This window comes from Erythrolamprus reginae, chromosome 3 (genome assembly GCF_031021105.1).
Source record: "Erythrolamprus reginae isolate rEryReg1 chromosome 3, rEryReg1.hap1, whole genome shotgun sequence".
Classification (NCBI taxonomy): domain Eukaryota; kingdom Metazoa; phylum Chordata; class Lepidosauria; order Squamata; family Dipsadidae; genus Erythrolamprus; species Erythrolamprus reginae.
In genome coordinates this window covers 29360658-29387266 of record NC_091952.1, presented here as the reverse complement: position 1 = coordinate 29387266, position 26609 = coordinate 29360658, and the positions used below count along the sequence as shown (strand labels likewise).

The 26609-nt window shown below is 38.4% G+C and overlaps 1 protein-coding gene across 1 annotated transcript in view; it reads right to left on the bottom strand.

The window, feature by feature from the left end:
* Positions 1–2359: 2359 nt before the first annotated feature.
* Positions 2360–26609, bottom strand: part of SLC13A3 (solute carrier family 13 member 3) — a 62600-nt gene continuing 38350 nt past the window's right edge. Inside the window, exons 7-13 of the mRNA XM_070744682.1 lie at positions 24710–24805; positions 21080–21184; positions 18303–18400; positions 16352–16464; positions 14984–15145; positions 12838–12975; positions 2360–6555 (exon numbers count right to left, since the gene is read on the bottom strand). Coding sequence (XP_070600783.1) covers positions 6376–6555; positions 12838–12975; positions 14984–15145; positions 16352–16464; positions 18303–18400; positions 21080–21184; positions 24710–24805 — 892 coding nt within the window. The 3' untranslated portion in view covers positions 2360–6375. The remainder of the gene's footprint in view (positions 6556–12837; positions 12976–14983; positions 15146–16351; positions 16465–18302; positions 18401–21079; positions 21185–24709; positions 24806–26609) is intronic.

Here is a 26609-nt window from a genome sequence, read left to right as displayed (position 1 = left end):
TGCTGAGATTTCCTTCATTTTTGCCAGCGCTGCTTTGAATCCCAGTGAGGGGAGCCTCAGGGAAATCCCAGTAGCACAAGAATAGGCGCTTTGGCTAGCAATTGAAGTTCAGAGCGGGGATTCCCAGCTGCACAAGGCAAAAGGGGTGAGTTTTGGGATTGCACACATTATTTGCTTTTACATTGATTCCTATGGGAAACATTGTTTAATCTTACGAACTTTTCTACTTACAAACTTCATCACGGAACGAATTAAGTTCGTAAGACGAGGTACTATCAACCATGTATTTCCTGCTGTATAACACAATACTGGCTCCTTGTGGCTAAATGCTGTAATTTTATTACAATACTGCCTGAAAATGCATAATCCAAACAACAGGGACATAAATTCTGCATTGCACCCAGAGGTCATTGTATTATGAATATAAAAGCAAAGCAACAGTGTGTATCAGAAAACCAGCTAGTAATTATTTCCATTGTTTAGATAGGAACATCTCAGATTATTAACTAAAAGAGCCATGGTGTAGTACTACAGGCTACTTCTGATCACCAGCTGCCTGCAGTTTGGCAGATTGAATTTCACCAGGCTCGAGGTTGACTCAGCTTTCCATCCTTCCAAGGTGGGTAAAATGAGGAGCCAGATTGTTGGGGGGAATATATGCTGACTCTGTAAACCACTTAGAGAGTGCTGTAAAGCACTGTAAAGCTGTATATAAGTCTAAATGCTAAATGTCATATCGCTAATTTGGGTGGTTGTATCATAACAAAAGGATGAATTAGTATTAAATCACATCAGTCAATTGTTTTAAAGCTAATAGATATGCTAAAAATATAATATTTTAGGAGATAAAATCACCTAGCAATGTATCTCCCCAATTCATATAAAATAACCAGGGATTTTTAGATTTACGGGTTTATTATATGATGTGATATGTGATGGTTTTAATTCTGTAGAGTTTCTGTTAAGGGCCATGAAAAAGTGTATATGTCTAACTGCTTTTTGCTGTAGAGAAGTATATTTGTAAGATGAATGGCCACATATATTATTTAAATAAATAAATATTCACTATAGAAAATGACAGCAGCCAGGAATTCAAAGAAAATTAGTGAGGTTCCAACCAGGTTAGTACTCAGATAAGAACTTCCCCCCAGAAATCTTACAATTTCAACTATATGCTACATCCCCAGAAGGCAGCCATGGCAAACAATTTCCATGCTGTTACCAGGCTAATTTCACAGCACATGCACAGACAATCCTTATTACCACCACAATTGAAACCAACATTTCTGTTGCTACGTGAAATAACTTCTTAAGTGAGTTTTGCCCTATTTTACGGCTTTGTTAAGTGAATCACTATAGTTAGAAAATTAACCCCAAAGTTTAACTCTGTGATGCGTTTAATCTTAGACCTATCTTGGTCTGGTGTCCATACCTTAAGGGGAAAAGTCAGTTGGGTTGTTACTGGCTGTGCCGCCTATTGTTCATTCATATGATAATATTTAATATAACATTTCCCTGACTGGCCAACAATCCCATACTATCTTCCTTGTCTCCCATTCTAAGAGTCACAATAAGGATGAAATATGTGCATAGTGCCTCCTTCTGTCCAATAGCTAACACAACATTTAAAGCAAGATAACCTCCCCCCCCCATCTTGATGCCTCTACATGAGGATCAAATCGATATATATCTCAAAATTTTCCAACAGGAAAGTACAGTGGTACCTCTACTTATGAACTTAATTCGTTCTGTGACCAGGTTCTTCAGTAGAAATGTTTGTAAAAAGCAGCAATTTTTCCCATAGGAATCAATGTAAAAGCAAATAATGTGTGCGATTGGGGAAAACACAGGGAGTGGGGAGGCCCTGTTTCCTCCCAGGAGATTCCTAGAGAGGCCCGATGGAGGCTTCTCCCTGCCTTTTCCGACCGTTTCCTCCCAGGAGATTTCTAGAGAGGCCCCACCGAGGCTTCTCCCTGCCTTTTCCGGCCCTGTTTCCTCCCAGGAGATTCCTAGAGAGGCCCCACGGAGATTTCTCCCTGCTTTTTCTGGCCCTGTTTCCTCCCAGGAGATTCCTAGAGAGGCCCCACAGAGGCTTCTCCCTGCCTTTTCCGCTTACAGTGTCGGAGGCTCAGGTTTGAGAAGAGGCAAAAACATCTTGAACACCCAGTTCTTATCTATAAAAATTTGTAAGTAGAGGCGTTTTTAGGTAGAGGTACCACTGTATACTTAAAAAAGAGAAAGATGTAGCTGCATAGCTTCTTTAAGGCAAGGAAAACAAAACACATCTTAGAAAAATGGAATGTGTGTGTGTGTGTGTATTATAATATAGAATTACCAAATAAACTACCAAGAATCAAGCTTGATCACAGGAGCCTTTATTTTTTTAGGGTCTAGGAAAGCGCACACACCAAATACAACTTGCCAGTAGTAGCTGTACTCATTACTGAAAATAGGTGGATCCACTCTTCAAAGTAAAAGCTATACAATATGATAGATGCAAGATTCTTGGGGGTGGGAAACAGAGACCAAATTAAGTGTTTTTTAAATGGCTGCATTTGTAATCATGCCCAATATTTAAACATTAAGCAGCTAGTTTATTTTCCACATATGCTTTTATAGAAGTAAAATTGCTTAAATTTAAATTCAGGGATGCATGGCAGCCATAATATAAACTAACAAAGAAAGGTGTTGGATAAGTTCTTCTGTCATTCAAAATGCTGACATTACTGGTGCCTTAGTATTTTTTTAAAAAGCAATTATTTTATTTTATTTTTATTAGAGATTTATAATCGTGGTGATTTATCAGTGATATTTCTCCTATGTAATTTTTTTAGAAGCTTCATAAATACTTGTGTCAAATAAAAAATCAATATAGTGTTGCAGTTTTAGCAAAAATATTTCATCCCCTTAAGCCTGCAGGGGTGTCAAACTGGTGGCCCGCGGGCCGGATGCATCCCGCACAGGCCCCACCCACCCCAGCTCTTAAATGGGGGGAAATTACACGTAATCTCATGATAGGAACGTGACTCAATTTGACAGCCATGCCTTAAGGCTTGAGATCCAACCTAGAAAAATTCAGACAACCACTGCCATCTAATGGTTTACTGGATTTTTTTCAGCCCAGAACTTTTACAATTATATAACTAGCCTAGTCAACATAATTATTTTTATAGTTTTTCAGCATAGAAATTAATTGGACAATACATCATGTTCATGGGGAAAAAGGCTATTCATCATTCCTTCCTTGTGACTCATAAACATAGAACATAACAATGCCATAGACTAACACATTTTTTTCTCAGTCTTCACAATTATGCACCTTAGGTTTCTGGAGTTATGTCATCTGATGCTTGGGTGTTTATGTGTGAATGTTTTTAGTTTGACCTTTTCCTATTTTCACATCGGTGATGTTGATTTAATATAATTTTTATAGTAGCATGAACCTTTAATAAGAGAGAGTAAGAAAGGCAACCCAGCATTCTGTTTGCCACGTGTGCTCCAGAAACAAATCCTGAATTAAGTCTAGGCCAGGAATAACAAAATTAATCATAGCAAAATTCACGGCTGAATTTCCATACACCCTCAGCACAAATTCTTATATTAAATCTTACAAAGCGTGCTTTCAACATTGGTCTTATACTTGCTTAAAGTCCATTTCTTATACACACATACGGTATATTATAATAATATAACAGAGAATCAGGTTTACAGTGTTGATTGGAATCAATGTTCATACACAAACACTTTCACTGAAAGTACACAGATCATCAATCAATAAAAACTGATCAGATTTTAACGTCCATCTCTCAAATCCAAGCAACAAATAATTCCCCACAAAAATCTAATGGACATGGGAAGATCATCAATCGAAACTTTTACCATTTTCATAATTTGGACACATAGAAGGAGAGCTCTAGATAATGACTATGAACTTTGATAAAGTATTCTCAGGTATGATGCTGCTAATAACTAATGCCACCACCACATGAGCTTTGTGATTTTACTTTATACCAGATAAATTTCTCAAATGAACAATGGCAAGTCTAAAAGGAAGCCATACCCTATTCCAGCTTTTCTCAACCTAAGTCATTTGAAGATGTGTAGACTTCAAACTCCCAAATTTTCCTAGGGCAATTGAATTATGAGAGTTGAAGTCCATGCCTCTTACAAGTGGCCATGGTTGAGAAACACTGCTCTATCTTATGCCCAGCACACTAATTTATTTTATATGGAGTCTGAGAGTGCATTTGGTGGAATCTAACATATTCTAGAGCAGGGGTCTCGAAACTTGGCAACTTTAAGATTTGTGGACTTCATCTCCCAGAATTCTGGAAGTTGAAGTCCACATGTCATAGAAGAGCCAACTTTGCCTACCCCTGTTCTAGAGGACAATAGAAAACAAACCTTAATATCAATTCAGATCTCCTTCATATACATTGCTATCTACTGTAAAAAAAATCTAAAATAATCACAAAGATCACTTAAGCTTAATGAAAGCAGACCAGCTCTACTTTCCACTTTATTTTGGATTATCTCAAATCCATGACACTTATGGAATCAAGAATGCACTGAAGGAATCTAGCAAGCCTGCAATAAGACAATAGGACATGGTAGAGTCTACAACTGGCTAGGTTCTTGTTTCAAACTCTTACTGTTGACAATTTTTCATAGTTATTGCTTTTTGTTAAAGGATCATTTTAATTCAGAAAATCTGCATTCCTCTCCCTTTTCTTCAATAAATTGTTTATCATTTACAGGAGTAATAAGCATGGTGGTTGTGGGCAGGCAACATTTTATATTTTGCAATTTCATATGAATTTGAACATTGAGTCCCAAATTCATGAACATATTTATGGCAAAAACCATGTATAATTTCATTTTACTCATATTTACATGTGATTAACATTAATTACATTTATAATGACTACTCTCTAACATATATTTAGCAATTGTCCCTTTTTTGTCACATAAAAATACCTACAATTTGAGAGCAAATTTTGGGTATGTCTGGGGTGCCATATGCAATTATTCCATACAGCTTAACTTCAGCTTTTATATCACTAGAGAAATTGTTTAGAGATCACCGTGCACATATAGAATTTATCAAGAATATAATTAAAACCCTGAATGTGTAATTCTGGTAAGAGAGGTGTACATGTTTAATCCATTTTTAAGTATACAAAATGGATACTGTACTTTGGCCTTAAGAAACAGATATAAAAGGCACTAGGTCAAAGATATTGTTCTACTGACATGTTCTTTAATACATATCAGGGATTACAACAATTTTGAGAAGGGAAACTCTGGCCTAGGAGGAATAACAGCATAGTTACTACAGATTCCCATTAATATTCAATAGAATTGGCTGTCCTGTTCTGAGTATCCTTATTTGATCTTATTATAGCTATTTTATGGCTATAGATGGTCAATAAATATCACACAGAAAATAAAGATGATCAACATTTTTCTTTGTGATTATATTCAGTCCTTTCCTACCCATATTTGCACATGTATGCAAAGCTTTTCCATTTTACCTGTTACCTTTCAGAACAACTCTGATTTATAATATTATCAATATTATCTGTTCTCCTGCTTTCTTTTAAACATCAGAGATTAAACCAAGTTGTCACTACCTTAGTCAAACAAGATGATGTGATTTAAAAAAAACATTTCTGCTTTGATAACCTGCTGTGCCTGTATTTGGCAGAGAATTTGTTTGTTTGTTTATCTAATTTATATGCTGCCCAATTCCTCAAAGACTCTGAGTGGCAAATAAAAATAATATTTAAAATAACAATTTAAAAAATAATTACAAAACCCTAGTAAAAGTTTTACATATCTCTCAATATCTCACATGGCTAGAACTAGATGGTTTGGTCATTTGGCCAATAGCCCCAACCCTTCCGGAAAAGCCAATATATAGTTTGCAATAGGTTTTCTGATTCAAGGGAAGATACATTGCTTTAATTACTCTTAAGCTTCTGTATTCAGATGCAATGTGCTCCTATATTAAATAGCCAGATATGTCTATATTTAGGCAATGATCATCTTCAGTAAAGCAAAATAACGTCCTTTAATTGAACAACGAAGGATAGGAAAAGATCTTCTAGGGCTCAAACAGTGAAAGACTATCTAGAGCTACTTGATCATTCTTTTAATGAAAATGAAAAATGTATTTCAAATAGTCAATGAATATTTACAAATATTTGTAAAAACCAATGAAAATACATGCTGGTACTATGTGGAAGCACATCCACAGTATGTCCTTCCATGTGTACCTGTGTTCAATATCAATTTAATTTAGTGCTCAGATTTGAGGACAGACGTTTTCTCACCCAATCTCATAAGGCTGCTTTACTTATAGTTAAGTAACAGTTATGTAAGTTTATTTATAGTTAGGTTCTGAGCACCTTCCAATAGGGTGGTTGCATTTTCCATATGGATGTTGGCCCAGGAAGGAAAGCTGCCTAGTTGAAAGATGCTCATAGCCCAAGTATTGATGGCCAAGCTCAAAAGACAGATTCCCATCAAATTCATCAGTAGGCCAGTTCTTGCCTGCAAGGAAAGTAAACAAAGAGAGTAAATATTTTTGATTTAGAATGCAGCTTGTGGCTTATTGCAGACTTATAAAACTGAAGCAGGCTTTAAAAATCATCAATCCCAGCCCACCACTAAGACATTTAGCGCTCCATTATCTACAACTAGTGGCTGTTCAACCTTGTTCTGGAGAGAGCCTCAATGGCATACCAGGTATTTCCTTCTATAGTTGGATACTTTTGATATTAGGATAGAGCTTCTCAAATAGTGGGGCGGGCCCCCCTGGGGAGCCACAGAGTGATGCCAGGGGGCGTGAGACCCCCAAGGAACATGTGTGGTCCTTCTCAATCGATTCCCCCAGACAGGGAGTGTTTTCCCAGTTGTACGCTGCTCCGAGCCCAGAAGAGAAGGCAGACAAGTAGGGTGGGGCAGCTATGTGGATTCTTGTTCTCGGCGGGTGCTACCAAAGCCATGAACATGGTAATCCTGCCGCTGGATGAGGAACATCCTCTGCAGCTGGGCAAAAGCTTCAAACAGCACCCTAAAGCCTCCTTCCACACCCTTTGCTGTGAGTGCCCAGCAAAGGTGGCACTTATGGGCCAGATGGGATCCCGAAACATCAGCTTGATTAAGCTGGCCTGGCCCCATGTCAAAAGCGAGCCGTAACCTTGATAGCCTATGCCTGCCTAGCCAAAAACAGGCTCCACTGAGTTCAGTGTGACTTACTCCCAGGTAAGTGGATAGAGCAACGTTCCCCCAGCCAATAGTTTTCTTGTAGCTTAGAATAAGTAAAATAATAAATATTAACACTAAAATTCCATTGGGGCCCAGATCGGAGAGTTGGGGGGACATGAAATGTTTTCTTCTTCTGGGGGGGCATAGCACAAATAATTGAGAAGCTCTGCATTAGGATATTTCTTCTAATGTTCAATTGAAATACATCCTTCTTAATTTAGAACTAATTCAAAATAGTCTGTGCTATTTGTTTTCATGAATAGATTCCCATATTTCATCTCACCTTCTAGAAAATCATCTGTGCAACGGCCTTAAGGATGAGATTTCAAACAGTTTTCAGATCAAGGAAGCCAAGAATATTTCAGTGCAGGAACTTCACGGTGAGTTAAACTCCAGTAATAATATGGAAATGTATTCAATGAATTAATGTGGAAAATGTGCATTTTAGGCAATGATGGGAGAGAAAAGGTCTTTTATTGAACATTTCACAATGAGCTGCTAAAGGATTAAGATTCAAATAATTACTGTACTCCTATTTTCTATTTTAAAATGAGACAGTGATGAATTAATATCGTCTGGTCCTGAAAATGGTGCAATTTCGAATAAGGAAATTGTAGTTACTTGTTCAAAGATCAAGGGGATACAGCCATAGTATATTGCTGGAGATGTTCCTAATGCTATACATATAAAGCAAGTTGTTATTATTATGGTTGGTCAAACAGTTGTTCAAACTGGGTCTGGCATTTTTGTCTACTTATCCAGTTCTTTCCAAAGCCCTGAGATATGCAGATCTGGATGCTTGATGGTGTTACAGATATTGTCGCTGGATGGAAGAAGTTCTGAGTAAAGCTGCCTTTTGCATTTGACTGGTGGTGAATTTCTATTATTATTATTATTATTATTATTATTATTATTATTATTATTATTATTATTATTATTATTATATCTATCCATCCATCCATCCATCCATCCATCTATCTACTGTATCTATCATCTGTCTGTCTATCTATCTATCTATCTATCTATCTATCTATCTATCTATCTATCTATCTATCTATCTATCTATCTATCATCCATCCATCCATCCATCCATCTATCTATCTATCATCTATCTATTTATTGGATTTATATGCTGCCCCTCTCTGGGGACTCTAATAATAAAATCATATTATTATTAGCATACGGTGTCATTACTTTAGCCAGGAGATCATAATGCTATCACATAATAATCGTTTGGATTAGTAGTGGGTTCCTGCCGGTATGGCTAATTGTGCGCAACTCTGTGCCTCTGGCGTGAGAGTGCGGGTTCGAGCACAATTTTGCTTCCTGCATCTGTGCAAGTAGCAAAATATCGCACGGGGATGCACGTGTGTGCATGTTTCAGTGTGGTTTTTTGCTTCTGTGCATGCATCCTAGCAAAAAATCTCACCGAAACATGCATGCACGTGAATCCCCATGCAAGATTTTGCTACCTGGACACATGGCCGTGGAGCTGCATGCAATTAGCCATACCGGCAGGAACCCACTACTGGTTTGGATGCCAAATCACCAGCTCTTTTGTAGGACACACTTATATGCTTCCCAAAGTATGGCACAGGAGGGTGAGCTGGCTTTGCACCAGAAAGAAAGATGAGAGGCTCTTCTACAGCAACATTCTCCCGCTACCATGGTGCCACCTCATAGATGGGTACCACAACTAGGAAGGTTTAGAGCTGACAGGAATCTAAGTGCCTTCACATAGCACCAGCTCATCTCCACATCAAAGTGGTACCTATTCATCAACTGACATAGAAAATGCTTTTTAACTGGTAGATGGACCAAAGTTGAGGCGAGTGACACACAGTACTAGGATCTGAACTACTAAAGCAGCGACCATTTCCAGCATCATTAAGCCACTGAACTCCAACACTTCTATAAAGCAAGGTGTGTAGCAGCTATAAAAGATAGGAAGATGACCAGTATCAAGTTCCTACCAGTACGGATGAGCATACCGCATCGGTAGTAAAACCAGAGCTATGTGCACAGCTTTGGGTCTCTGGAATGCGCACATGTGCGTCCAAGCGAGATTTTGTTTCTGCGTATTCACAGGAAGCAAAATTTTGCAAGTGGACGCGTGCAAGAGATTTCAGCTATTTTTTGCTTCCGTGCATATGCAGAAGCAAAAAAATCACTGAAATCTTGTATGTGTGCACATCCCCTCACAAGATTTTGCTTCCTGCGCATGCGCAGGAGCAAAATCTCACTGGGATGCGCACATGTGCATGCCAGAGACCCAAAGCTGCATGCACAGTGCACTGATAGTGGCGATGGCAGTAACCCCCACCTTGTGGCTACTGTAATATTCTTAGAACATTTTGGTGCAATTTGGGTAGAAGTAAGCAATAGGATTTGGCCATAGATTTTTTTTTTCTTACTTTTAATGGCCTTCAATGGTCATGGAAATAATAATGACATAATAATAATGGAGTGCTTTGGGATTCCTTTTTTTCACTTTCTTCCCAGAATTGGTGCCTTATTTGCAGTCATGCTAATGAATTATTCCACCCTAACCTCAGACCAACTATGGGGAAATTTGTAAGAATTGGTTCACAGGCAGATAATTGGACAAGAATATTCATTCCTTTATATTCGTCAACCAGTCCAAAAGAGAAATAATATTTTTATCCAGCTTTGCATATTTATTCAGAATCTTGGGTGAACACGTGGTCTTTGAAAATCCCAAAACTCCATGTCAACAAGTTTACTTATGACAGGCTGGTAGTTAAATTGGGAAGCTGGTAATGTGGGGAAAGAGAGAATTGTTTAATTGTTTTTTCTCTATGCTTTTATTTATTTGTTTAGTTTGTTTATTTGTTTGTTTGTTTGTTTGTCAAAGCGTGTACAAGAAAATAGGCATGGTATAACCATAAACTAAGAGGAGGCGGGGGTGGCAGGTGGTTCACCAGTCCTGTCCCTGTGCCCCCACGCATGTCCACCCAATCGCCCGCTCACCCCTTTTCCCGCCATTCTTTTCCTAGCACTGGTATCTTACAAGAATTTAACAGTTCCGTGTGTCTATTGGCTGGTCTCTTTAGAGAAAAAAAGGTGGCAAAATACAGAAACATAGGAACATAGAAGATTGACTGCAGAAAAAGATCTCATGGTCCATCTAGTCTGCCCTTATACTATTTCCTGTATTTTATCTTAGGATGGATATATGTTTATCCCAGGCATTTTTAAATTCAGTTACTGTGGATTTATCAACCACGTCTGCTGGAAGCTTGTTCCAAGGATCTACTACTCTTTCAGTAAAATAATATTTTCTCATGTTGCTTTTGATCTTTCCCCCAACTAACTTCAGATTGTGTCCCCTTGTTCTTGTGTTCACTTTCCTATTAAAAACACTTCCCTCCTGAACGTTATTTAACCCTTTAACATATTTAAATGTTTCGATCATGTCCCCCCTTTTCCTTCTGTCCAATTCTTCCAAACTCTTCTCGCGTGGGTAAGCAATTAACAACTTCTCGTACCCAACAGACACATGGGGTTGTTAAACTCCAGTAAGACACCAATCTTGCGGTTAGATGCAATTTGGGGGTGACAGGTTGGGTGGGGTGGAGTGGAGCAGGATGGGGGCTGGGCAGACTGTGAGATGGGCCACATACTGCTTGAGCGGCTCACGCTGGGGCTAGTTGAGAGACTGAGAAGCCCAAAAATTCAAGTCTGGTGGCATAAGGTATTCCGTTGCAAGCAGAGGAGTGGAAGACTCTTCTGGTGAAATATTTCTGAACCCTCTCAACTGCATTAATGTCCGATATCCAGACAGGTGAGCTGTATTCAAGGATTGGTCTGGCAAACATTTTGTATGCTCTGGTTAGCAGTTTAATATTGCCAGAGAAGAAGCTACACAAAATTAGGTTAACAATTCTTAGTACCATTTTGCAATGTTGTTACAATGGACTCTGGCACTTAGATATGAGTACTCCAAGGTCCTTAACAGAGTGAGGGTCATCTACAAGTTTGTATTTTATGTTCTGATTCTTTTTGCCAATGTGTAAAACAGAGCATTTATTGGTTGAAATTTGAAATTGCAAGTTATCAGACCATTATGATACATGATCTAGGTCTTTTTGAAGGGTAGAGGTATTGTCAGTGGTGTTGAATAGTTTAACATTGTCATCAAAGAGAATGCAGTTACTTATAATATGATCACAAAGGTCATTTATGTTAAGAATGAATAGTGTTGGTCCTAGAACACTGCCTTGACAGACCCCACTGTTGACAGGTGCATGATTTGATAGGACACTCCCTATTTTAACCATTTGTTGTCTGTTTGACAAGAATGCAGTTATCCAATCCTGCTCTTTTCCCTAACTATATTTCATTGCTATGGAGTTATGGTATCTCCCATTAGATAAAACATGCAACTACCAGGCAGTTACGTGCCATGTCATATACCATATTGTACGTGCTTCCTTTGTGGTGTAAATCCAAGCTATGCATGTAAAGGACAGATTGGGGAAATGGCAGAAAAGTTCATTATTGCTTAATCAGTGCTAATTCATTTCTTCCTTAAATGTGTATTATAATATAAACAAAAGAAAACAAATGAATTCTAATGCCAGGTAAATAGGTTTACCAATTTGATGGAAAAATTGCTGGGGGGGGGGGTTGGTTTTTTTTGGTCAGGTTAGAGAATAATAAATCTGAAATTCTCATGGAGGAAGTGTGGCAATCGGTTTTAATACAAAACATCTGTTTTACAACTTGAGCTTCTCCAGTCATTATGGAATTACTTAAAACTCAGAGAACAGTATTTTGCAATTCATTCTTAGAATACGAAAATGGTTAGAACTAGAAATGTTTCCAACACACTTAAAGTGAATGATGAATGTCTCATCTTTCATTGGAAAATTATTTCTCCAACTGGCTCTAGCAGTGATGGGTTGCTCCAGTTTGGCCCAGTTCTAAGAACTGGTAGCACCAGTGGTAGGAGGCTCCACCCACTCAGCCGGGATGCTTCTCCGCATGGGCAGATGCATCATGCACATGCCCAAGCATGCACTTGAACTGGTAGCAAAGCTTTTTAGAACCCACTACTGGTCTGTAGCTTCCCATGTTTCTGGCAAATTTCAAATGAAAAGTTTGGAAATAAACTTTTCATTTCTCCCCCCCCCCCTCCACCATGGTATTATCTACCTTGAGAAAGAGGGGTGGGTTTTTTCTTTTCTTTTCAAGAACAACAAAACCACCCTCCCAATTTTTCTGCCTACAAATTTGGTGGAAAATTCAAAACACTACCTCTGTGCAGCTCCAATTTAAACATGCCCCATCACCTTCAGACTAGCTTGAAATCTCTATTTGGCACACCTAACTGTACCCATTTTCTACTGGTTTTTTTTTAAATTATTATTTCTCACTATGAACTAATTTTGAGCTTCATATGATAAACGATCTATGAGTGAAACGACAACTATGGTGGCATGTGATACTGCAAATGAACTGAGCTTATGTGGCCAAAATATCCACCTTGCTCTCTTGTTGGTAATTTCGCTATAGTAATAATTTCCTTATAAAGCAACTTACCATGTCTTTGACCATCAAGTGCCCAGAAGCAAAAGCAATGGAATTTGGAGGTGTAGAGACTGGAAGCATGAAGGCATAAGAGCATCCTACAGTTCCTGGTATCATTAAGTAGAGTGGATTCACCTTCAAACGAATGGCCTTTGAAAAACAGAATTTTTTTTAAAAAAATGTGACTATAAATGATAATTTATTAGTGAATTACATATAATAGAAACATAGAAGATTGATGGCATAAAAAGACCTCATGGTCCATCTAGCCTGCCCTTATACCATTTTCTGTATTTTATCTTAGGCATGTTTAAATTCTGTTACTGTGGATTTACCAACCACGTCTGCTGGAAGTTTGTTCCAAGCATCTACTACTCTTTCAATAAAATAATATTTTCTCATATTGCTTCTGATCTTTCCCCCAACTAACCTCAGATTGTGCCCCCTTGTTCTTGTGTTCACTTTCCTATTAATTATTATCTATAATGCCCTTTGTGGCATGAGTCTAGATTACCTGAGGAACCATCTCACTTCAATGGAATTGACCCACCTCACTTGCACCAGTAATAAGGGGATGCTGTGGAACCAAGAATTGGCCAAGAAATTTTGGCTGGTGGGGAAGTGCAGGAGAAGACCTTTCTCTGCCACAGCACCAACCCTTTGGAACGTCAAATTTCCCTGATAGGACATCTGCTTTTTTTGATCTTCCATAAAGATCTGAAGATCTGGCTCTGTCAACCGGCCTGAGGCCTGGATAGGGACATGTCAACCTGTAGGTGGTTTCTGGATTAGAAGATCCCATTTCCAGTCTGTTGTATGTCCCCTATCATCTTGGCTATTTCTTTATTAATTTTAATGTATTTATTATCTTACCGTCTTAATATTTTATAATATTGTTTTACTTTAAGCCACATTTTCGGAAGCAAGATAAGCAGCAAATAAACTTAACAACCGAATAATATCTAGCATTTGTACATTCTTTCATTAGATGATCCCATAGGAATCCACTTGACAGAATAATTCAAGGAAAGCATAACATTCACGGGATCTCTAAATAAGACCCTGTTGTTGGCCCTGCATCAAGGAAAGGAATTCCCTTTCTTGGAGTCTCTTCAAATTCAGTGGAGTCCCAATGTGAGAACATTCAAAAGTTTTGTTTCAAGTCCTAGGAAAAGGCTTCCACAGATGTAGTTTATCATAAAAGGGGAGGTCATGTGCAAGGATTTAACGCAACCCGGAGGAGAAATTGAAAGTTAAGGGCAGCTATTGCTGGATACTGCCTGGGCCAAGGCCTCCTCATCGATAAGAGAAAAGATACTGTAGCTTATGCTGCAAGCTGTTCAAAAATACCATATTTTTCAGAGTATAAGAAGCACCCTGTTTCCCCCCAAAAGAGGGTGGAAATGTTGGTAGGTCTTATTCACTGAATATAGCCACTTTAGCCTCTTGAAGCCCAGCCCCTGCATCACAAAAATGGAATGCAGAGTGGGTTTGGGAAGCCTGAAGAGTGCTCCTAGAGGATGGGGGAAGGCAAAAATACTCCCATTTTTGCAAAAAAAAGGGGGGGAGAAAAACGGGCTGATTTTTGTAAAATAATAGGGGTGTTTTTGACTTCCCCTACCTCCTAGGAGTGCTCTGCAGGCTTCCCAAACACTCTGCATGCCCCATGTTTCAAAACAGTGGGCAAAACATGGGTGGTTTTCTTTCAAAAACAGGGTTGTTTTTGCCTTCTAATTACCCCCTCTAGCATGACTGGAGGAAGAATTCTGAGAGTTGAAGTCGTAAAGTCTTAAAACTCTCAGGTTTGAAGACCCCTCGGTTAGGGTTTAGGGGTGCAAGGGTCTTCAAACTTGGCAAGTTGTGGACTTCAACTCCCATTCTTGAGCTAGCATGACTGGAGGAGGAATTCTGGGAGTTGAAGTCCACAAGTCTCAAAGCTGTCAAATTTGAAGTTTGTAAAAAGTATGCATGGTTGTAAAAATTCTACATGGTTTTTAAAAGTATTCTGCTACACTGGTATTTTATTAAATAATATATTACTACACCATTTGGTTCAGAATATTGTTTTCCTTGTTTTTCCTCCCTTAAAATCTAGGTGCGTCTTATACTGCGGTGTATCTTATGCTCCAAAAAATACAGTACATATGAGTATTTTTACCAGTTCTGCCAAGACAGGCAAGAAGATGATGATTGTAGCTGTATTACTGGCAAATTCTGTGAACATTGCTATGACTGCTGTGATGAGAATTACAGCCACAGGAGGAGGAAGATTCTCCAGAGGGTCAAGACGACCGCCAATCCAGACAGACAAACCTGATTCCTGTAGCAAGAAAAGAAATTCCCCGAAGTTATGCAAGAGAGTCAATAATATTTAAACCCTTAAAAATCTCCTTCTCTTCTTATCATGCAATGACAGTATTTTGGGAAGATCATTTAACTGACAATAGGCATACAACCCTGGAGGACTCCTCCCAGGGAGATGAATGAAGGTGGCCACATTCCCCTTCATATTTATTGCCTCACATATTGCTGGTATGGCAAAATATCTCTTCATTCTATTAGAATAATAAAGACATCCAAGCTTACTTGGGACCAGATAACTAATTGTAAAAGATGTATACTGCTCAAAAAAATAAAGGGAACACTTAAACAACAGAATATAACTCCAAAATAAATCAAACTTCTGTGAAATCAAACTGTCCACTTAGAAAGCAACACTAATTGACAAGCAATTTCATTTTGTTGTCAGCACATTCAACTTTGTACACAACAAAGTATTCAATGAGAATATTTCATTCATTCAGATCTAGGATGTGTTATCTAAGTCTTCCCTTTATTATTATTATTTTTGAGCAGTGTAGTTTTTAAATATTGTGTTTTTAAACAATACATCTGTTTTGAATTATTACCAACGTCTGTGATTATTTTCAATTGAGTGGTACTTTTTCCCATTCCTATCATCTATTTATTTTGCATTTCAGTCAAATGTGACTCCTAGCAATTATAAGAACAAATCCCTGTCTAGTTGTTTGTCATTGATGGAGCAAAAGTGAGTAGCTAATGTCATCCAATTTTCTTGATGAAACCCACCCAGGTTTCCAAGAAAGGACTAGAATTCAAATTTCCCCACTTCTAGCTAAGTAGGGGTTTAGCTAACCACTAAACCAAATTGGATTTTAGTTCAATTATAACACCATAATATAGCAGGACTTTTTGAATTATGGCTAGTTAAACAAACTATATTAAGCTGCCCAGATCAGTTGGTTGAGTAGAGTAGCTATAGAGATTGAACATAACAAGCTAATAAAGTGGTCAGTTTCATACATACAGCTAAATCCATAAATGGTAGGGACGAACAAATCACACTAAGCCAACATTGAGCAAATTGAATTGAATTTAATGTGTGAACCAGGCCACTGTATGTTCATGTGGCATAATATAATGTAAAGTCATATATCACAACAGTGCCTATAGAAAATCAGACACACAGGCAAAAGTTTCCTAGGCTGCACTTTAACAGACATACCTCACATCCTTTTGCCATTGCAAACCCTCCTCCAAGCAACAGGATTATGTTCCAAGGTACACTCGCTTGGGCTTTGCTCCAAGTTAGCAAAGGTTCATTCTCAACATTTGATGCTAGATGAAAAGGTTTGTAAGGAAGGACAGAAATTAGCAATACAGTCTATGGTTGCCTTCCCAAACTAGAACCTAGAACCTGTTGGGATTATCCAGATATTTTGGGAGTACAACAGAAGTGGGTTCATTCCTGTTTGGACAGGTTTGGCTGGACCAGTAGTGACCTGCTGGTGATGTCATGATGACGTCATGAAACTGGTTGGATCGGTGCTGGTTCGTGGGCACTGCCATATTTTTTTTTAAAAAAATCTTCTGAGCATGTGCAGAAGCCAAGTTTCGGGCACTGCACATGCATCACCATCTTGTTTTTGTTTTAATTTTTCAGCACTGTGCATGGGCACACAAAGCGCCCATGTTCCCATGAGGTACACCCGTGCGATTTGTTATTGTACATTGTTTTTATTATTGATGTGAGCCACCCCGAGTCTACGGAGAGGGGCAGCATGCAAATCTAATTAATAATAATAATAATAATAATAATAATAATAATAATAATAATATGTGCTGGGTGGGGGGGGCAAATGGAATTATAGATGTGAGCATGCACACACATGATTCCCGCACTCTCCGGACTTCCGTGTTTTTGTGATGCTGCAGGGGAATCCCAGCAGGGGAATCCCAGCAGCGCAATAACGGGCGCTTCGCTGACAACGGAAGTCAGGAGGTGGGGTTTCCCAGCGAGGGGAGCCTCAGTGAAATCGCAGCATCGCAAAAATACAGAGGTCCGGAGGTGGGGTTTCAAGGACTTCGGTGTTTTTGCGATGCTGCAATTTCACCGATGCTCCCTTCGCTGGGAAACCCCACCACCGGATTTCTATTGCCAGTGAAGCGCTCATTTTTGCGATGCTGGGATTCCCCTGCAGCATCACAAAAACACGGAAGTCCAGAGGTGGGGTTTCCCATGGAGGGGAGCCTCAGGGGAATCCCAGCAGCGCAAAAACAGGTGCTTCGCTGGCAACAGAAGTCCGGAGGCGGGGCATTCCAGTGGCGGCAGTGGGTTTGTAAGATGAAAATAGTTTGTAAGAAGAGGCAAAAACACAGAAGTCCGGAGGTGGGGTATCCCATGGAGGGGAGCCTCAGGGAAATCCCAGCAGCACAAAAACGGGCGATTCGGCTGGCAAAAGGGGTGAATTTTGGGCTTGCACGCATTAATCGCTTTTCCATTGATTCCTATGGGAAACATTGTTTCGTCTTACAAACTTTTCACCTTAAGAACCTCGTCCCGGAACCAATTAAGTTTGTAAGACAAGGTATCACTGTATCTTCAAGTTGCCAAGGTTGGGAAACACTGGTCTATACAAACATCAGAAGAGAAATAATGAATATGTATGAGCAATATTTTTACATTTGTCTTTGAAACCACTTTTTTGGCTTTGCTTTTGTCATTTGCTTTTACATATTTGAAATTTTGAACTTGATGTTTTCTTTGTTTCAAATAAAGAGGTATTTAAAAATCTAATGTACTCTCAGTGGGCATTTTATAAAATAGTTTGCACTTTGGATCTAGAGGGTTAATTTTCTACATAACAGTTCAAACATAACACTTAGGGCAAGTAATAATCCAAAGCTTATCAGTAAAGGTTTACAAATGGATTTTTGCAAGGCAAGACAATCTATTAACTACGCAGGTCCGGGGTGCACACAGGAGTCACACGTGCATGTGGGGGGCAAGGTGCACATGGGGGTCATGTATGCATGCACCAGGGTGAGTGGGGCATACATAGGGGTGCACAGGCATTGCATTATGGGTGCGTATGTACATACACCCTTTTTTAGCCATCACTGCGAATTTAAAAATATGTAATCTGAGAACAAACTTCCTTAAACCAGCGATTTACCTTTTAGATCAAACCACCATTTAAGAGATGGCTTTTTTGCTGGAAAGAAGAACAGTATTGTCACTATTGTGATTCCAGTAACTGCATCTGAGACAAACCTAATAGAAATGGAAAGAAGATTCTACATAAGCAAATCAGATTTTATCAAAGTATATGTTTTTACATCAGGTTTCATGAACATTTACAGCTCACGATTATTCTTTTTTTTAACCCTACAAATTACTACTCTAAATTAGAAAATAAAATGGAACCTAAAATTACAAATTGAAGAAAGCATGAAAAGTAGCCTTTATTTTTTTAAAATCAAGACTAGCCTTTAATCTTAACAAGAACAGTTTTTCCCCCGAACGCCATCACTCTACTAAACAAATAATTCCCTCAACACTGTCAGACTTTCTACTAGTTTTTCTCATCATTCCTATCATCCTTTTCCTCCCACTTAGGACTGTATGACTGTAACTTGTTGCTTGTATCCTAAGATTTTCATTAATATTGATTGTTTCTTCATTACTTATTTGACCCCTATGACCTCATTAAGTGTTGTACTACATGATTCTTGACAAATATATCTTTTTCTTTTATGTACACTGAGAGCATATGCACCAAGACAAATTCCTTGTGTGTCCAATCACACTTGGCCAATAAAAGTCTATTCTATTCTATTCTAATCATTGAGTGATTATTGATAACTGACAAATTATAGGGTACAATAATTGAAACAATCATATTCTAAAATGAAGAGACAAGGCTATTTCACCAGCTATAAGCCAAATAATTTCAGAATCAGATACTGTATATCTAGGAGGGGACCTTGTTGAAGACCTGGAAGAGAAGGCTGGACTATAGAGATAGGTGAACCTGAAAGTAATGTGGATGTAGGACATTGAAATGCCCCCACTGGATTTTGATTTAAAAAATGCAACAATGCAGTTGTTTCAACATAGGGGAGAAGCAGAACCTCTAGTTAGGCTTAGCACATCTTTTAAAAGAGAAAGGTTTAAAAAATAAAATAAAAACAGCTTCTGAAAAAGTCAGGGGAACATCCAAATCATGGCTGTTCAAGCGCATGGTGAAAATTGAAACACCTTCCCTACAAATATTAATTGTGGTCCTTAGATGCTAGTCAGCATTTGCTCTGAGAGCTTAAGCAAAAGTCTTTCAAATTTCTAAACAGTTAAATAGTCTAGATCAGGGGTCCCCAACCACCGGGCCGCGGACCAGTACCGGGCCGCAGGGCATGTTGCACCGGTCCGTGGAGTCAGCAGCTGCCGGCCCTCATGCCGCCACCCCCTCCCTCCAGCGCTTCGCCTCCCGCCTGGCAAGAGGCCTCGGGAGGCAGGTTCTGCCGGCCACAGAACGATGGATGGGACAGAGGGGCGGGAAGAACCGAGAGGCTCAAGCCTCTTTTGGCTTCTGCCGCGGGGCGCTTTTGCGTTTTTGGCTGGGGGGAGGCAGGAGGGCCAGCCTGACCCCCTCTCTCCAGCGCTTAGCTCCCGCTGGGCAAGAGGGCTTGGGAGGCAGGTTCTGCCGGCCACAGGACGATGGCGGGAAAGAGGGGCGGGGAGGACCAGCACCCCCATGCTTAATCCCGCCCCCAACCACGCCCCTTTCCGCCCCCACTGGGCCATAGAAAAATTGTCTTGCTGAAACTGGTCCCTGGTGGAAAAAACGTTGGGGACCACTGGTCTAGATATTTAATTGGCTACATTACATGTTTAATTTCCATGTAAAGTATGTGTCTCACAACAGAATTATTATCTCAGGGGTGGGGTATAAATTAGCTCGCTGCCTGTTTGCTAGATTTGGGCACGTGCACAATTTGCGTTCATGTGCATGCGCAGTACCAAAAAAATCCCAATAAATTATTTTTTTTAACTCAAAAACAAGATGGTGACACATATACAGTGCCAGAAACACAGCTTCTGCGAATGCTTAGAATATTTTTTTTAATTTTTTTTTTAAAGATAATGGCGCCCATGGATTGGCACCAACCAAACTGGTTCAATAACATCATTGTGATGTCACCAACAAATTGCTACTGGTTCAAACCCACCTCTGCATTATCTGAGATGAAGTAAAAAAGAGAAATTTATGACTTTTTCCTCTGATACATGAAATATGAGAGTTTTCACTAATACGGTGCCCTATAATGAGATATAATTTCCATCTTCCTGCAACAGACACAGCTAAGAAGGCAGATCTGAGAACTTCAACTAAAATATGATCAAAATTTGGCATCACATAATCTCTTAAATGTAGAAAAAATAAATAAATGCTGTTTTTGAAGGAAATTGAGAAATCAGTGGATTATACAATTCAACCCCAATAAAGTTTATAAACAGTGTTACCAGAGGAAAAGAAGATGAGTTTTGTATGTATTCTTGAAAATTGAAAAGTATGTTCTCACTTTTTAAGTAACCACACAGCTATATTAACCTGATAGATATTTTACAATAAAATTATTTTATTTATTTTATTATTTATTAATATGCTGCCCCTCTCCGAAGTTTCGAGGCGGCTCACAACATAACAAAAAACAGTATACAATATCAAAATCTAACTACTCTAAAAAACCCTGGAACATTAAAAAATATTCATTCACATTCAAACAACAAGCATACAATTTGCTTTTGTTGTTTTTATTTAAGTCGAGTTAGAATGACTTTTTAAAGAAATACATGAACATTTGGTCAAATTTTCCATTCAATATAGGGCATAATTCCTAAATTTCCTATTTACCTGAATGAGTTTGAATAAACTAAAGGAAAAAACCTTACCCTGGTTTGAAGAAGCTTGCCCAACCTGTGATGAATTTTGGATCTCTGGAGAATAGCAGGAGGGCAAATAAACAGAAGAGCACAAATACAGCCTGCTCTGCAAACCTGTTTTGGAATAAAATTAAGTTAAGCACTTAACTTAAATATTTGCTTGAAGTTTAAGTTCAGTTAGAAGTAGCAGATGGTAGAAAACGTGAAGAGAAACAAATGATTTAAGGTGCTTCTTTTATGTGAAAGGCAAAAAAAGGCAGCAGAAACCTATATAATGAATATAACTCCAAAATATTATTCATCTGTTATGTAACACATGTCACATAACGAGAGTAAATTTGGACTAGGCATGGGTCAATCTGAGCTCTTACCTTGTTTTAAGCATGAAGCCAATTGGCTGATTTTGACCAGTCACTTTCTCTTAGTTATAAGGAGAAGTCAGTGAAAAATCACTTCTGAAAATGCTGACAAGAAACCTGCAGCAATTTCCTCATTTAATTGCCAAGAGCCACTACCACCATCTTATTTGAATCTTGGTTGTACATAAGCATAGATATAAACTATCTCCAGGCATTCTCACACACTTTCATTCTATTTAAGGAACTAATGTCTGGAATGGCTAATGTATATCTGGAAGATCTTGAGTAAACAGCAGTAGTAGCAGCTGATAAGGGCTGATTGTGAAAACTGAAGCCAAGCCAGACATTGAGTGGTATTTAAATGAGTGATCACTGAGAAATACAAAAATATAAACAAAATTATCTAGACGCATTAGGAAGACAAAAACATTCCAGAAGGCGGCATCAGCAATCCACTCCCATACTATTGCTAAGACACATAAATGGATATGTCTAGGAAGCTCAATTGAGTCTTGCCTATATTTAAAGCTGAAATATATTTGTCATGATGTCCCATAACTTAGTTATATTCAACTTAAATTATTATGTGTTATGCATGAGACTGCCTCTGAAGATACTTCAGAGCTTACAGTGGATACAGAATACAGTACAAATATGCTTGTGGCAATGAAGATACATTGGCTGCTTATTTCTTCCATTCACAATTCAAAGCGATGTTTTTGAGCTTTAAAAATATCAGTGTGTGAGCCTGCCTATATTTTAAGAATGGGTTGGCAGTCTTATTCTCTGTCTAGACAGTGAGAACTGATAAATTGGCAGGTACAGATAAATTTGGTGCATTAAATGCTTTGGGATTTATACATCAGTGGCTGATGATAGTACTCTAAAAGGTGAACTTTGTTTTTCAATAAATATATGTTGTATATGTGGAGACTATGTTTCAAAATCCATACAGGAGTATAGCATATAATGGTCAGAGTCAAAAGTAGACATTGTTTTGTTCCATATGTACGTTGTTTTCCAGGAATGTGAAAACAATTTATATTTAATTTGGTTACCACACTCAAATACAACACTGTGTACTAAAGGTGTAATTTAATAATCAGTTAAAATCTCAGCCTTTGGATGCTGAGAAGGGAACAGAATGGAAAGCTACTTCATAATGAGTATTTAAAAGGAGATTCATTACTAAACAATCATAGCATCAAAAAGCACTCTAAAGGCAACCAAAGCATCAAAAGCAAATAAATAAATAAAAGCAGAAAACCATCAATAGATCTAAGGAAAGAAACAAGAAACAGAAGCAATTTCAAAGAAATCTGGAATTGCTAATCAAATTGGCAGGGGCTGGTTTAATGGAGTTTTTATATTCTTAAAAGCCTTTGATTTTTACAGTGACACTTTGCAGGGTCCTGATGTATAATCTCTTGAATGGAGTGGGAGACTAATTTCTTGCATAACCATCCCTTAATAAGTATCTTATAAGTATCTTTTCAGGCAATCTGTCCTACCTTATTTTGCAATATCTGTGCAATGTCTATACACAGAGTTTTAAAAGTCAGGTTAAATAAAAGGTAAAAACATAAAAATATACAAAAACAAAACAAAAAAAATCTGAGCAAAATGGACACATTAAAAAGGTTGTTTGGCTTTGTTTGAAAATGTCCCTTTTATTCTTCTATCTGCGAATATGTAAGTATAGTTACAATCAGCAGTGGGTTTCTCCCAGTTCTGTCCAGTTCTGCGCACCCTTAGCGGCAGTGGCAGAAGGCTCTGTCCACCCAACCAAGACGCTTCTGCACATGTACAGAAGCATTGCACATACACATGCGTGCACGAACCAGTAGTGATGAGATTTCGGACCCACTACTGGGTACAATACTCAACAACGGAACCTGAACAAACTAACTACCTTCTTAAGAAGAAAAGTGAAATTAATGGTCTCCATAAATAATTTATATACAGCCCTCTAATTACATGGGCTGAAGTTTTTCAGCTTTTATAATCATTATATAAATGATAATTCATGAAGGACATCATTTATTGCTTTGTAGGATCGTTCTTGAGTGCCTGAGCTACAAATTTCCAAAACTCAGAAGATGAGCTAATTAAAGAATTAGCTCACTCTTCATTTAAATAATTTAGCAGAGGTAATTAAACACAACAACAGTGACAATATTTAAAACTGATTCTGCCGTTTGAAATCTGCTCTCGTAGCATGGCTCCAACTAGGCCTTCTTGATCAAAGAAAAGAAGACATTAAAATAGAAATAAAACAGCCATAGGAGAATGTGTATTTCATGAACATTCTTATTACTTTCTTGTAAAGGAGTTAAATACAGCTTGTCAAGACTGCCAGTCAGAATTCAGACAAATAAAACGCAGAGTCCTTTAGATTAAGGTTCAAAGTGAATTTATCAAAATCAGAACTTGAAGCATCGAAAGCAAAGCAAAGTCTGAGGAAAAATGGCGCGTACACCACATACTAAACCCCCCTTTTCTCCCCCCCTGTTGGACATCCGCCCAATCTCCTTTGTCCAGACGCATCAGGTGGTCCAAGATGCTCCTCCTGGGCTTCTCAGGAATTTGCCTGTCTAACGGTCTTCACCGCCACCTGGGAAATCGAAACTTATTCTAACTGAAAACTTTTCTCCTCCTGCGCACTTCCCAACCCCCCTTGATATCTACCCCTCCCCGTCTCTATGACAACCAAGCAAAGAATGCAGCAGCAGCAAGCGCAGGTTGACACAGCTGTTGACATACATTGAAATCTGAAATTTATGAAGAATCCCCATTATTAGATGACAGTACTGACATTAGAATTAAATTAATCCTTAGTTCTGACATAGATGTACACTCATAAACGATGACCTTTAAACACATAATGCACAAAAAATAGACAGGGTTTCCACCAGAGGTGAAATGATCCTGGTTCACTCGTGCCTATTGGTCATCGTAGAGCCAGTCGCAAACCCTCTGCACATGTGCAAAGATTTATGTGCATGCGCAGAGGGTAAAAGAACCCAAATGGCGGCATCTGGACAGGTGGGCGGAGCCTCACTCTTCCTTTGCAACCAGCTCTCCAATGACTGACAGGCACGAGAGAACTGGGAGCATTTCACTCCTGGTTTCCACAGCATCATCTCAACTACTATCATAAAGTTTTTGACGAAAACCTGCAGATATCTCTGATATTAAATGTGATATTCGATACCTCATGTCTTTTCCTAATAATTTCATCTTCTTCTTTGTGAAGTTTGCTATTCTCATTGTGACTTACTTTATTGGTCCCAGTTTCTCATAGTCTTCCGTTATAACTGCCTGAGCTCTGCCTTCTGCATCAGCTCTTATCTCCGATTTCTTCTTTCTGCAATCTCTGATAATAGAAAAAGGGGAGGAAAAGTTGCTCAGTTTAAGTTGTGTAGCCATTTCTCCAGATCATCCACAATATTTATTGTAAGATCCTGGCTTGCAGAAAAGTATCCATACTGCTGTTGACTAATATGATTCTATTTTCCGATTTTTGTGATTTTAACATTTTGGTTGATTATTTATGAACATGTTGTTAAATTTGTTTTAACTTTAGAGAAAATAGGTTGTTGTTGTTGTTATTATTATTATTATTATTATTATTATTATTATTATTATTATTATTATTTATTAGATTTGTATGCCGCCCCTCTCCGCAGACTCGGGACGGCTCACAACAGTGATAAAAAACAATATATATTGACAAATCGAATAATTTAAAATCTAAAATAACAATTGTACATTTACAAAAATCTAAAAACAAGGAACCCCAATAAAAACATACATATATATATATATCTAAGAGATACTTTTGAATGACAATTTTGTCATGCCATGAGAGTACACTATTTACATATAATGTACTGGCTATATTTAGCATCACTGGGGCATTTTAAAGAATATATTATCATTATTTTAGCAGTCAAATGACTTTTTAAAAGTTTCACTTCAATACTTATGAATTCCTGTTTCTGAGAAAGAATGCTACTGTGCTACTATGAAAAAAAAAAAGCAAGATCTAGACTTGTCTGCCTAGACAGAGGTACATGTGATCATTTGTTGAGAATGTTCATCTTGGCATTTTTGACAAATGCCTATTATAAAACTGGAAAGAGTTTAAAATAACGTGGGTAGAAATGGTTGAGCATTTCCCCAAAATGTGGCAAGCAAAATGCTCTTTAAAATAATGTGAGAATGGAATTTAAGTAGCCTTAACGTTGAGAACTATTCCAGGTATATTGTAAGAAACTCAAGATTTTTGTACATTTAGTCAGTAAAATAACTGAACATCTTTCTTTTCTCCTATCAGTAAGCATTAAAAATACATGTGTGAGTTTGTTTGTGTCCTGTTTCCCCCAAAATAAGACATCCCTTGATAATAAGTCCGATTGGGCTTTTTGTCTGCATGACAATAAGGCCAAATGCTTATTTCAGGGTTCAAAAAAATATAAAACAGGATCTTATTTTCAGGGAACCATGGTGTGTGTGACTGTGTTGCAGGTTCAAGTCCCAGTGAGGGTATGGCTAGCTGATGAGGCCAAAATAAGGCCGAAATAGATCTATCCTAGTCTCCCTTAATTTTCAAATTCAGCAAAAAACATGTCACACTCACACACACACACATATATATATATATACATACACACATACACACACTCATGTATAAATAAAAAGAATCAACTTCCCTAGTTATAAAAGGAATGTCACTGTCACTATAAAAACTATATTCACAAATCTCTGATCTTCTGCACCTATACATTATGTCTGTACTTTGAAGGACATCTTATTTCAAATTACAGTGGAACCCCGACATAAGAGCTGCTCTACTTAAGAGCAACTCGAGATAAGAGCTGGGAGGGGAGAGATATTTTTGTTCTACTTACAAGCCCAAATTCGAGATACAAGCGCCAAAGAGCTGTCTCCTGAAGCCAAACGCTAACTTCCGCGTTCGGCTTCAGGAGACAGCTGCGAAGCGGCGCGCGTGTTTTAAAAGGTTGCAGCCGGCCTGGGGGGCTCGGGGGGGGGGTGCTTGCAGCTTTCTTTCTTGCTCTTTTTCTTTCTCTCTTTTACCTTCCCTTCCTCTATTTCTTCTTTTCTTTCTCCTTCCCACCTTCTTCCCTCCCTCCCTCCCTCCCTTCACTCATTCCTCT